This window comes from Diadema antillarum, unplaced genomic scaffold, assembly GCF_040938485.1.
Source record: "Diadema antillarum isolate AM-2024a unplaced genomic scaffold, OU_Dant_1.0 scf00000099, whole genome shotgun sequence".
NCBI classification, from domain to species: Eukaryota; Metazoa; Echinodermata; class Echinoidea; order Diadematoida; family Diadematidae; genus Diadema; species Diadema antillarum.
The window spans coordinates 2,283,368-2,297,107 of NW_027270988.1; the positions used below are offsets into that span (position 1 = coordinate 2,283,368).

Sequence of the window (13,740 nt, forward strand, 5' to 3'; positions counted from 1 at the left end):
AAGCAATTACATTTTAAATATGGACTACACACAACAAGCACAGTCTGAGGAGGGCTAGGGACACAGTACAATGAAAACAAAAGGGGTAGGTTAGAAGTCAAAGGCAGGGAGCCCAACAGGGAAGGAGGGGGGATTAAAGCAAGGGGGGTGAACAGACAAAAGACAGAGGTTGGCCAGTAATGATCCCAAGGGCCATAGGAGGCAACATGAAAAGGATAAAGATGCATAGGGAGGCATCATCACACAAGATAACAACAAAAGAATAAAGAATAGGAAACAATTAAAATACAAACAGCATATGTGACCATGCATCACAAAACAAACACAAAGTTGCAGCCCTTGAGTTTGCGTGAGGACCTCAAAAGGGTGAAACAGGTCGATCAAGTCAATCTTCAGTTTTTCATACTTTCTGAAAGAGCTATTCTTCGTCTACACTATACATAAGTTTGGGGTCATAAAACCAACAGGAAAGTGTGTTTTCAACAGTTTTTCTACAACCCCTTTCTTGGAGAGTAGTGCGATTAGGTACGTCATCAGAGGTCCCTTGTCATTTCTTTAAAATCCTTTACACACCTTTCAGTTTCAACTCGAATAACTTTTGAAATGATAGTGCTACCACCATGAAAGTTAGCATTTATCATGGACAGAATATGTTAATTGAGCATGCTAAATTTCAGCTTAAACCGATAATCCCTTCATTGTTGTTGCTACAGTGGTTTACATCCTGTTTTTTGTCCCTTTCATCGCACAGCCAGCACGGTTTCTAAAGAATAAGCGCTTGAATAGACCCTTTACTTGATTGAGAGCCTCAGTTCACACGTTTTCAGAGTGTGTGCTTTCTTTCCACTATTTAGATAGGTTAGGGGAGTCCATTTCATTTGAGCTTTACATCATTTTAAAGCTTAGAATATGCTCTTTCAGTAGCAGCCCTTAACTAAAAATCCATGTCTGGCAACTTTTTGTTGGTTTTGTGATGCAGGGTCACATATGTTAACCCACTGAAGGTGAGTCCCGAGTATACTCGGGCAGGTGTCTATAAGAAATGCGTCTTGCAGGAAGATCAGCACGTCCTCAATGGGTTAAGGGGGTGAAGCTGGGGGATTAAAAAGGATACATTCTACATCAATGTCCTCTGGCTTGTCTTCAAATCTCTCCAGCTCAGACAGGGTGGGCTTTACTCCTTCAGCAATCTGATGAAATTAAAATGAGAGTTTCATTATTTGTGACTATAAATATGTATACACTACATATTTTACGTAATGGAATATCAGCACTTTCTGTCATGGTAGAACAACAGGAAACAGAAATAAATATAACTCATGCCAACGACAACAAGAAAAAAAAAAACACACACTTCAGATCACTCTCAATGTTCAATCTCAAAGAGAATCGCATGAAAGTTGGATGCTGAGATCCAACCAATACACAATCCAAACTTCAAAAGAAAAGCTATGTGTATCAATGAGGAACAGCAAAATACAAACTTACATGTGGGTAAACTTCCTGAAAAGAGTTCCTTTATTTTCGATTTCTTTCTATTCATGGACATTGTGCTAGCAATCACGTGTCTTTACTACAATAATCAATCTTCAAATCAAGGCAAGGTACTTACAATGGCACTCATCGCAAAACTCTTGAAGAGAAACCCTTTGCGACTGTAGCGGTTGCCCTCAAAGATGAGGAAGTCTCCGTCGGTGGTGACCTCTCCCCCGATGCGCCGAATCGCTTCCAGGTCAAAGAGCTTCTGCTCGGGCCGGCGCCGCTTGCGCTTCTCGGCTGGCGTCTGGGCCATGCGCTGGATGCCGCGGGGTCGGTTGTAGTCGACGCGGGGAAGGAGCTTCAGGGTTACTTGGTTCTGGGTCTGGTCCACGTAGTCTACCTGGCCCAAGTCATCCTTGAAGACACCTCGTCTGGGGAGAGAGAATTATCAGGGATCATCTTTATATCACCATCTGAATTTCCTATATCAGACTATACTAGGGACTCTCCAAACAGCTGCAACTTGCTGATGAATCAAGAATGTAACAATGAGTTCCTACATGTACTTCTGAAAGGCTGTCAACATTTAGTCAATGAAGCAACTGAGGATCCAAACAGCATGCAACAAAATATATCGTCGCTGGGGCAACAACACCTCGTATCTACAAAATGTCAAATGTTCAGGAGAGCCAAAAAACATGGCGGCCAAAGCACTGTGGTAAAGGGGAAAGCCTTTCCTTTGACATGCCGTGGTGGCTTCATTTTTGGAGTAAGACAGTTGGGATTTGGACAGGACATCACTTCATGCATTATTTGACCATTAATCCAAAAAAAGTCATTTTCCCCATAATTGCAGATACAAGGTCTTGTCACCCCACCAGCGATATGTAATTGTGTGCTATTTCGATCTCAATAGATTTTAAAATACCCTAAAGCAGAGTGGTATCCATCACTCTCTCATGAGGACATATTGAGATTGTTAACTTTTTAGGAGTTTTTGACAGGATCAAGGAAGCCTGACTGCTCTGCCTGCAACATACCCACTATTTCTATTATGATATACAAGATCATCAACAGAAAGTCACACACCCTAATTTCAATGTGAGGACCAAAAATAGCTAAAAAGGGTCAAACCAGTCAATCTTGAGTTTTTCATACTTCCTGAAAGAACAAATTTCTTCTTCTACATTATTCTACAGTTTGGGATAAAAAAAAAAAAAGATGAAAAATTGTGTTTTAGCATTTTTTCCCCGAACAGTTATTTCACAGAATGGTGTGATTAGGTAGATCTTAGAGGCCCCTCTCCATTTCTTAGAAACCTTGTATACACTCTTCATTTTCCACTCTAATAACTTATGAAAGGATAATGCTACTGCTTTGACAGGTAGTAAATAGAAAGTGTTGATAGAGCATGCTCAATTTCAACTTAATCTGATAATTCCTGCATTGTTGTTGCTATGGTGTTTTTCATCCTGTTTTTTGTCCAATTCATTTCACAGCTGGCACAGCTTGGTAAGATTAAGCACATAAATAGACCCAATACTTCAGAGCCTCTTTTCTCAGTAGTACATACACTTGTCCAGAGTGTGTGCTTCCTTTCCAAGGCTTTAAAAGATAAGTTACGAGAGTCCCTTTTTTAATTGATTTACACTTCACTCTAAAGCTTAACGTCCACTGTTTCAGAATCTGCCCTTAACTAAAAATCCATGTCTGGCAACTCTTTGCTGGTTTTGTGATGCAGGCTGACACATCATGGAAATAATTCATTAATACATAGGGGCCTGTTGCATAAAAGTCACTATTGTGGTAACTTTGCCATCCAATGGTTCCTACCATGGCAAAAATACTCAACAGCCAATCAAAATCAAGAGTTCCATGGAAGTTACCATTGGATGGCAAAGTTACCACAATAGTAACTTTTATGCAACGGGCCCGAGATCATACTGGGTTGCATTTGAAATTTCTTCAGGGGTTACATTGGCAATTACAAGGCAAGATGTCTCATGTCTGATACGACAAATCGAACAGATGAGCATGGCCATTGAAAAATGAGTGCAAGGAAATGAATGCATGTAGGTGTGTCGGACGGAATGTGGTGGAGATTGAAGGTGCGGTCGGCACATGACTCACTTGAGGCGGACCCAGGCGCCCCTCTTGAGGACGGCCATCTCCTTGACCACCTTGAGGACGTCGGTCATCTCCTTGATGGGTACCATCTGCTGCTGCCACTGACCCATCCGAAGGTTGCCCACCCCATTGATGGCCTGCTTGACGTGGGTCTGTTTGAACGACTCAATGTAGATGTAGCCTTTCAGGCCCTCCACGGCCACTACAGACTTGATTTGGAGAGGCTGTGGGGTCAAAGGTTACAGGATCACCAAGTTTATTTCGGGTTCAGTTTGATGACTGCACAAATTGGGCTGCCAACCTAGGCATACAGAAAAATACTGACACGCACTACAAATTCATTTTTTGAGCAATACAAATATTTTGGCTTACAGAAACAGATGAAAAATAGGTACATTATAAGCCAGCTGAATAAATTTTCTATGATTTGTTCCTCTCCCCCCCCCCCCCTTTACTCCTTCTTCCAAGAGGATCACACAGAGCTACAGAGCTAAAACATGTTGGCTCCTTTTAGCTTGCCGTTATCATTAACGAAGTGTTCTTATCTAATTTGCCCATGAGATGATTTCTTTTGCCAAAAATCTGCTGTCTTTGCACTCTGTCAAATTTCACCGAAACTATTCTTTAGTAAAGTGAAACTGAACATTGGGTGGTGTTTTCCGTTATATATACATTGATGCTGGTCAGGCCTAAGGTGTGAATAAGGCTTAGGTAATGAGCAAAGTGGTGCCCTACACCTGACATCTTCCCAGAATAAAATGATTTTGTTCTGTCTTAATTTTTCATCTGACAAGATGACTCGACAAAATATATTCAGCTCCACAGCTGGTCTTCCATTGGGTCCAGTTGTGAGTACTTGGGGAGTACCACTTCACTGGATTATGCACCCTGCTCCTTGCAAGGAATGAAGCAGTAGCTTTTACGTGTGAGCGCTGTGAATCTCTCACACATGGGACCTCCATCTTACGTCCTATCCAAGGGACAGACTGTTCCGCCTGCTTCAGGGGATGGCATGACAACACACAACATTGCTCAGTAAGACTTACTTGTGCTGTTGGATTAAAATGCAGATACACATCAACTGAACCACCTCATTGTGTGATCTAATGCTTCATTTTGTCACCTGAGAGCCAGAAGGGTGCTTTCCTAATTTTGAGGGGTACTGAGTTTTGGGTATCCAATTGTAAAGGTGAACTCATCTACATCCTGGTGTCAATTTTAATTTATTTTCCTTTTCAGTAAAATGTTAAAACTCAAAACCACAAAGGCACTATTTTACCCGATATTTGGAACAATGCTTGTAAATCTACGCACGTTTGATTAGGTGAACTTTTTGATTTCATGAAAATTGATTCATGCTTTTTTTTTTTTGGAGGGGGTGGCGGGCATTATGCTCAAATCTAAAAATGCGATAGCACCCTTCTGGTTCTCAGCTGACTCTTACTGTAAAAGTGGGTATTTTGGCGTGAGTAATTTTATCGCATTTTGCCGGGTAAGATGGATTTAGCAGGTTTTTAGTTCCACGGAATCAGGACATTACCTACTGGAATATATAGCATGCAAAAATATTTGTGTGCTTTTATTTTCACGCTAGTGTCCGGTTGCACGAAAATTTTCCCTTTTACAGTATCTGCTTCGTTTAATAGTTTGCTTGTTTGTTTGTTTGTTGTCTGTACCTCTTCCTGGTTCTGGTAGGCAATGAATTTCCTCATCAATTGAATGGCAGTCTCCTTCTCCTCACCAATCCTACACTTCACCATCCACAGGTTGGGATCCCTACGAACACAAAGATTGAGTGGCATGAGAAGTGAGACATTATCAGCTGTCACTAATTCGGCACTACCGGTATTTATTTACTGTATACGCCATATATTTAGTAAGTCTAAATTTTCGCGAATCGGGACTTCCCAACAATTTCGTGAGTGGTTAGATTCGTGATCATGGAGTACTGTACTGAACAGAGAAATGTATACATGTGTGTCACATTCATATCGGGATAAGAGTCATTATTTTCATGAATAGCACCTTATTCGCTGATATCGTGAAAATAAAAACCTTGCCAAATATTCGGTATATATAGTAACATTGTGCATATAAGCCATGACTATGCATATAGGCCTGTGCAAAATATATACTGTATATATGCCAGATATTATGTTAGGTTTTTATTTGCATGAATTTTGTGAGTCAGGTGCTTTTTGCAAATTTATAAACCCGCAAAAATATTGACTCTGATCCTGTCATGAATGTGACATGCAACAATACATTTCTTCATTCACTTCTGTCCTCCACAATGGCGAGTTTAACCACTCGCGAAATTGTAGGAAAGTCATAATTCAACAAAAATTAAACTCTCTCTAAATATATGGCATATAAGGAAGTGTCATTGCCATACCAGTGAATGCTATGTAGTCTCAACTGTACTAGAATCTCATTCAAATCAAATGCTGCCCACACTGGACATTCTTATATTATGTCTAATCAGTGATAATGTCTCATATTCATCATTCAATTTACAATTACTGACACATTACAACAGACTACCATCAATTTTATCTTTATATTTCTGTTCATTTGTATTTTCATCATCATTTTTTCTTTTATGATTTTCATTCTTATCATTATTGTTCCTCTTATTATCATTGTTCCTTTTTTTTCAGCCAGCCTACAGAAACTCTGACACTTGTCACAGATGCATGTCGTCGCTGGGGCGACAAGACCTCGTATACAAAATGTCAAATGTTCAGAAGAGCCAAAAAACATGGCAGCCAAAGCACTGTGGCGAATGGGATAGCCTTTCCTTTGACATGCCGTTGTGGCTTCATTTTTGGAGTAAGACAGTTGGGATTTGGACAGGACATCACTTAACCCATTATTTGACCATTAATCCAAAAAAGTCATTTTCACCAAATTTGCAGATACAAGGTCTTGTCACCCCAGCGACGATGTATAAAACCCTATTACACAGAAATGCTGGTTTTTGGGAGTATAGAACCAATAGGAATGAGTAGATGATGATATCAAACAGAGAGAAGAAAGCAAACAAAGAAAGAAGCACTGACTTGACGCCGGGAAGGAGACCCTGCTGAGTGATGGAGTCCGGTAACTCGTCCTCATCGGCCAAAGCCTTGCTGGACGTCTCGGCGTACTTCCTCTTGTAGTACTCCTCTAGCTCCTCCTCCTTCTGGGTGCTGTGGACCAATCAGAGATGAGAACGACAGTTAAAGCCCCAGTAAAGTGATACAACTACGCACTGTAAACAGGGGTTGATAGTACTTGCAGAAAACATATTATATGCCATCCCCTTTCCACACTCACACATTCCTACTTGGTATCATCTGAAGACTACCAAAACAAATAAATAACATTCATAATACAAGCCATCATAAAGTCATAAAGCACAAAGCATGAGGCATCATTTGAAATTAAAGTACCCACTCACACATTCATTAGTCTTATATATATTTTGGTGGGGGTCATTTCAGCAAGTGTGATCATTTTCCTACTACCTATTGATCTCTCATATTCATTTTGATACACAGGGCCTTGTTACCACTAGCCTATTTGCCAAAGTGCAAACACCTGACTAATGCACGGGTACAAGCAAAATGACGGCTGTACAGTGCACTCCCGTTGAATGAACATGGTTCCAATGAAATTTATTTACGACAAAATTTTAGGTCCCGTACAATTGTCTATAGATGTATCTTTTTTATATTATGCTTGTTTGGTCATATTTGAATTTGATCAAAAGAGAGAAAACTGCCAGCCAAGAGAACTTCATTATAATGGGAGTCACAGGTATCTAGCACACCACTATTTACAATCTACACGAAAACTTTCCCTGACCACAGAGCAGACCTACCTGAGGAGTTGGTGAAGTCGTCGAGCTCCATGTTGGTCGCTGTCGTTGTACTCTGTCTGTGTCTTGTCGATCAGGGCCTGGGCACCATCCTCCCACTCCTCTTCTTCGTCGTCTTCCCCATCATCATCATCGACGTCTGTTCAAAAATAGAGTGGACAAGCGCATGGACCCAACATGCCGGTATTATACAAATGAGTGTAAATAGGGACTTTTTATTTTCATCAGCTTAGCCAGTTGTTAGACCTGTGAGTCATGAAATTATGCAGAGTTGACTGTACTCACTTGTCAGGATAAGAAGACATAAAAAATTTCATGAAGCCGGATGCAATATTAGGGGGAATTGAGAAATTGGCAGCAAACTGTGAAGACAGAGTTTTCACAGCAAAAATGTTTGTGAATTGGAGCTGACGGCCATTTTTGCAGCATGAAATTCTTGCAAACTGCTGCTGGCATTCAATGCATTATAGTGTAGACAAGAACTTTCAAGTGAATTTTTGTTGCATGGTGTATAAATTCATCGAATATGATTAGCGTTGTTTTGATGGACATGCCAATTACCTGATCAACAAAAAATAAAAGAAAAAACAGTAAAAAATAAACAACAAAAAACTTACGGGTGAGTCTGTATTTTGTGAAATAAAAATGCTGTATAAAATATTGTATTTTACAGTACAACTACAAGCCATTTCCCTAATCGGACAGAGAGAATATGAAGTCTTCTTTAGCATCCTTCAAGCTAGGACTCTAAATGCGCAGTCAGACTGGCAAAAGATCGAGAAGTTTAACATCTCGATCTTTAAGATCTTGAAATGTTTAGCCAGTGTGACCGCAAACATCCCGCCAAACTTCTCGCCGAACTTCCCGCTCCCACTAGGGATATTTCCATCACCCCCGACAAACTTCTTGATCTGTTTGCGGGCGGTGTCTCCGAAGCGCAAGGCCATTGTCATGTAAAGATGTGCATTGTTACGTCAGAATCACTAGTCATCGGATGGCGTGCTCTTTGTTCTTTCTTGCGCGCGTACCAATGACCCAAACTTCTCGATCCAAGTCTGGCTGCCAGTGTGACTGCACCACGAAAGATAGCGAAGACTTCACGATCACTTCATGATCTTTTGCCAGTCTGACCGCGCCTTAGAGTGCCTTTCTACAACTCTCCCCAACTCACCGGCCTCTTCTATGATGAAGCTCTCCACTTTCCTCTTCTTTATCTTCCTGCGGTGATCCCGCTCCTCCTCCTCTTCCTCCTCGTCCTCATACTCGTCCTCGTCGTCGCTGCGTGGTTCGCTGATGAGGTCCTCTCCGTCTTCGGGCTCTTCGTCTCCCTCGTCAGGTTCCTCTCCCTCCTCCGCCTCCTCAGCTTCCGGGCTTCCCAGAGGACTCCCTTCCTGGAAGGGGGAAATAAAAAGGAGTTGACGACTCACATTACTTTGCATCCTAAACACGTCACTCAATTCCGACTTTAACAGGGATGCTAACCATGTAAACAACACTGCAGTATTCTGAAGGCAGAAAGGCATAATATTTTTAAAGATAAAAGGAAAAATTTTACCTTTCTTCCAAAGTCTGGCAATGGACATACTTTGTGTAGTTTTACAAAATGGGAAAATCACTATTTTCCATTTTCCACTTGAAGTATTTTTGGGGAAAAAAGGACAAAATTAATGCAAAATTAAGGACCAGCATTTTTGGCATAAAACCAATTGCAAGAGGACCTTCCCCAACACACTGTATGTACTGCCATAAAAGAAAAGCATTCTCTCACCTGTATAGTTTTGTTTCCATGAGTTTACATGGCAAGTGAGTTAAACTGAATAAAACACATCACAATTTGAACTCTTGTTGGTTGTTCAATAAGTTCAATAAAAAAAAAAAATTATGATATCATTTTCGTACTCTTTACGAAATACAGTACACAGGCAATTGCCACTCAAATGACCAGAATTACCCAAAGCAAAGGTAACTGCTTTAGTTGTTGGAGTAGTACACAGGTGTTTGTTAAAACAAAAACAGTCCATGAATGCAAGTCTGTAAAATATTTCCTAAAAAAGAAGAGAAGCCAAAATTGCAACCAATTCATATTACTGTTTGCCCCCCTCTTTTTAATAGTATACACCATAGCGTAAATTAGATAAACACAGAAATGTAGCATTGTATATTCACATTACAACTGCCATGTACATATTTTGACAAAAAATTTTATATTCATCTATCCATTCATCTACTGTATTATGTGCCTACAGTTGTATGTAAGCTTGTCTGTGTACACCATTATGCTGCATGTTGGACAGCTGCAATCCTTATGTCCATCTAAAGGTCAACAATACCTCGGCATCGCTGTCCTTTTGGAAGCTCTCCTCTCCTTCCTCCTCCTCGGAGAAAATACTCCCCTCGCTGTCTGACATGGCGCCCTCTCGTGTCCTGACTGCACAGTGTCACCTAGGTCCAGTGCAATCACTGTTCTTCTTCATACACGGACGGCGTGTGGTACACTTTCACAGCGATGACAATCTGAAAGACAATACATAAGATTACATAGTACAAAGCTGATTCTATCTACAGAGTACATATACATGTATGCACACAGCTAATACCCTTATCATCACTTGCACAGTATATGGCCAAAAGAATCTAAATTTAAAATATGTGCCATACATTGTATTAACAATTTTTCCAACTATTTTTTTCTGCAAACACACGTGTTTTGATGGGCGCTCTGCATCAGCTGATTAAAACTCGATTTTTAAAGAAAAAAAACCCCAGATAGGATTTTTTCTTCTTTTCATCATGGATAGTGGACATGTGTGTGTAACAAAAAATCACCGTGCAAAGTTGCGACAATTTATACGTCAGATGTGAGATGAATAGAAGTGAATAGGGGGCCTCATGAGGCGTTCCCCCCTGGGCCTCATCCCTCATGAGGCGTGGGGGCAGTCCTCATGAGGCGTGGGGGCGGTCCTCATGAGGCGGGGCAGTCCTCGTACGCGGGAGCGGTCCTCATGAGCGGGTTTCCCGGACTGAAGTGGTATGAATATCTACTCATTGGTACAGTAGCACTCTTTAGCAGGATAGGGAAAACCACTGTGACTGATGGGACACAAAAACGTGACTTATGGGACGCTATCAACTACTGTCCCACATTTTGAGATTGCGAGAATAATATAAACAGTGTGTTACTGATGCCGGACGCTATCAACTACCACATTTTGAGATTGAGAGAATAATATTTAACAGTGTGCTACTGATGCCGGAACAAGTTTTAGAACATCATAAATTAGAAACCAATCTATGAGTACAGAGTCTATGTTCACAAATGAGGTAGATCTAGAGTAGAGACTATCAAAATATCCGTTGACGTTGTGAAAGGCTGCTTTGAGTCAACAATACCAGATCATCTATCTAATTAAGCTTCATTAATCATCTATACTCAATAGTTTGATTTTCATAAAATGCAACCTTTCCGTGGAATTGACAAAAAGTCTCCTCCGGACAGACGGATTTTTCTGTTTAGTTAGAACCTACCTACCGCAGATTTCCTCTGACGCGACACGACGTAACGTTAGATTGAATGAATATGAAGAGCCACCTATAGAAACTCGTGTTGTGTGATGCGGGTGATGCGAGCGAGTTGACTGTACTGGGGCCCCTGCCTGCTAGCGAATTGCCGCTGGCTTTGCCAGCAGCTAGCCGAGCGTGGTTGAACAACAGAAGACGTTGTTACCGGAAGATTCAGCCAATGTATCACAATCAGATTGCTGTCGGAATTCTCAGGGTAGGCCGTGCCGATCTAACACATTTTACGGTATTTCATACGAATATCCTGATATCACTCTGTAGAAGGTGTAAAATACGATGAAATCTGGCTGTGTTTGTTAGCTGGCAAGTAAGTCCTTCGCTGCTTCTTTTCCGCGCTCCCACTCGCTACCTAGCTAGCAAACTGCTCGTAGCACATATTTGTATGGGGGATGCACGCTGACATGTACGCACTTGGTACGCACGCACATCACTTTATGCTAGTCTTAATCCAAAGCGCAATGATAAAAAAAAAATCATACAAATCTCAAGCCAAGTTTCAATGCTTATATACTGTATATTTCATGGGATCAAAATAGCAACAGCAGCAGAGTGTAGTCTGTATGGAAGTCAATGGCTCCATGTGAAACACTAGAAGCAGAATTGTGGATTAATCTTAATTGAAAATTGAAAATTAATTGACCTTCTATACACGATATCGATACAAGACTACGAAACAATAACGCACACGAGTACTTGCACTTTAAAAGCGCAACCGGTATTACAATGTCTTGTGCTCCTACTGAAAACTCTTAGCTGGAATTCACGCTTTTCATACGGCGCGGTAAAATCTCGTACGTACAAGCTGTTAAAAAAAAAAAAAAAAAAAAAAAAAAAAAATGGTGGTGATATTATGGTGATGATGGTGGTGATGATGGCAGGGTCCTGGTAGAGCAGTGACAACACTGAAGAGCCTACCCTGGGTAATCGGGGTATGAGACCTTATGATGATGATGATGATGATGATGATGATGATGATGATGATGGTGGTGATAATGATGATGATGATGATGATGAGGAGGAGGAGGAGGAGGAGGAGGAGGAGGAAAAGAAGGAGGATAATAATAATGATGATAATTATCATGGTCATGACCCGGGATCATGATAACAAGTCGGGAATAACTATGAATTATGCAGTACTCATCAGGGCCGACGCAGTGTTTTCAAAAGTGTGGGTCCCACTTCCGGGTTTCATGAGCCCTCAGCTCATCTCTCCCCGTCCCCGTCCACTTCCGAGTTTCTTCAGCTAACAAGCAAAAACCCACAAAAAGTGTGGGGCCCCGAGCCCCCACGGCCCCACGGCTGCGCCGCCCCTGCTCATTCCCCCCCCCCCCCCCCAACCTAAATATTGACGTTCATTGATTTATAGGCCACGATATCTGGCGTAATTATACACAGTTGTTACAATAGAAGTCAGACAACCATTCGATGCGCATTGAACAATCATAGGCCTATGAAGTAAAATGGCTAAGTTGAATCACGTCGAAAAGTCAAACCATAGGCCTATGGGGGCCCAGAGAAAGTGAATGAACTTAGAGGAAAAGCGGACAATGCATTCAAAAGCATGCATTTTTTAAATTTCAGTGCCGACAGTGCCGAGAAGCCTACAGCAGTTTGTTACCCTACGTCACTGCAGGACAACAATAGACTATACCCTACGTCACCTGCAAGGACAACAATAGACTATAGAGAGCAACATGCACTGCATTGTCACTTTTAGGCCTATAGCATGAGAGCAGAACAATATTAAAGAATATGAAAATTCCTCTTCATAACAATTTGAAATTGTGCATAAAGCCTAACGTAGGCCTAAGTACGATTCAACGCAGTTAAAAAGTTTGAACCCTAGATGAATGTCTTTTTTTCTATTTTATTATAATAATTTTCAGATTTTAGATTTTCCTACTTGAATATTCGTAATAGGTCCTATAGAGGCATGAATATTCACAATATCAAGTATATACGTTATATAAGTACCGGACTTTTTAAAAGATAATTTTGCAACGTCCGATAAAGTTTACAAACGTTTTGTAAAGGACGTTTCATTTAGTAACGTCCATTGACGTTCTAAAAAGTCCCCCCCCCAAAAAAAAAAGCCTGTGCTTTGCTGTAAATGGTATATACGGTATAAGTCAAAACTTTGCCGTTATTATGTATCACTTTTTAAAAACGTCCGTTTTAGACGAAGACATACGGAAGTTCATAAAAACTTAGTTGAGCCGGGAAATTAACGTTCTGAAAACGTAATGCGTTTGCTGGGGACTTGTATTCATTTTGCTTTCAGAAAGCAGGGTGAATAGGATCTATTACCCTTAACATAATCACATTTTAGTAAGTTACAAGTCGAGGGAATGTGTACATTATTTTAGATGTAAATTTTTAAAACTTTCTCTTTCTACGTTCTTTATTTTCGTTGAAAGTATAAGGCGCTCATACGTTTGGTTGTTGTTTTCTTTGTTTGTATGTTCATTGTATTATTTGTTTTAAACAGAATGGACTATAAATCCTTGAAAATAATTGCCAGGGCGCATGTATTAGAATAAGAATAACGGCCGATCTTGTTATGGTATATATGGTGACTTGCTCAGAACTGTGGCCTATCTTTCTGAAAGTACAGGGGGCGGTAAAACCTTTTTATTGAGAAAAAAAATATGACAAGCAGGACAAACCTACTGGTAAAAGCAAAAACAGCACAC

General features: G+C 40.7%; 1 protein-coding gene across 1 annotated transcript in view; it reads right to left on the reverse strand.

The window, feature by feature from the left end:
• LOC139718699 (transcription elongation factor SPT5-like) overlaps window positions 1-11,354 on the reverse strand; it is a 28,755-nt gene extending 17,401 nt beyond the window's left edge. The window contains exons 1-9 of the mRNA XM_071630159.1: window positions 10,994-11,354; window positions 9,799-9,982; window positions 8,640-8,859; window positions 7,472-7,607; window positions 6,669-6,797; window positions 5,283-5,382; window positions 3,610-3,830; window positions 1,613-1,910; window positions 1,115-1,190 (exon numbers count right to left, since the gene is read on the reverse strand). Coding sequence (XP_071486260.1) covers window positions 1,115-1,190; window positions 1,613-1,910; window positions 3,610-3,830; window positions 5,283-5,382; window positions 6,669-6,797; window positions 7,472-7,607; window positions 8,640-8,859; window positions 9,799-9,876 — 1,258 coding nt within the window. The 5' untranslated portion in view covers window positions 9,877-9,982; window positions 10,994-11,354. The remainder of the gene's footprint in view (window positions 1-1,114; window positions 1,191-1,612; window positions 1,911-3,609; window positions 3,831-5,282; window positions 5,383-6,668; window positions 6,798-7,471; window positions 7,608-8,639; window positions 8,860-9,798; window positions 9,983-10,993) is intronic.
• Between the last annotated feature and the right edge of the window lie 2,386 nt (window positions 11,355-13,740).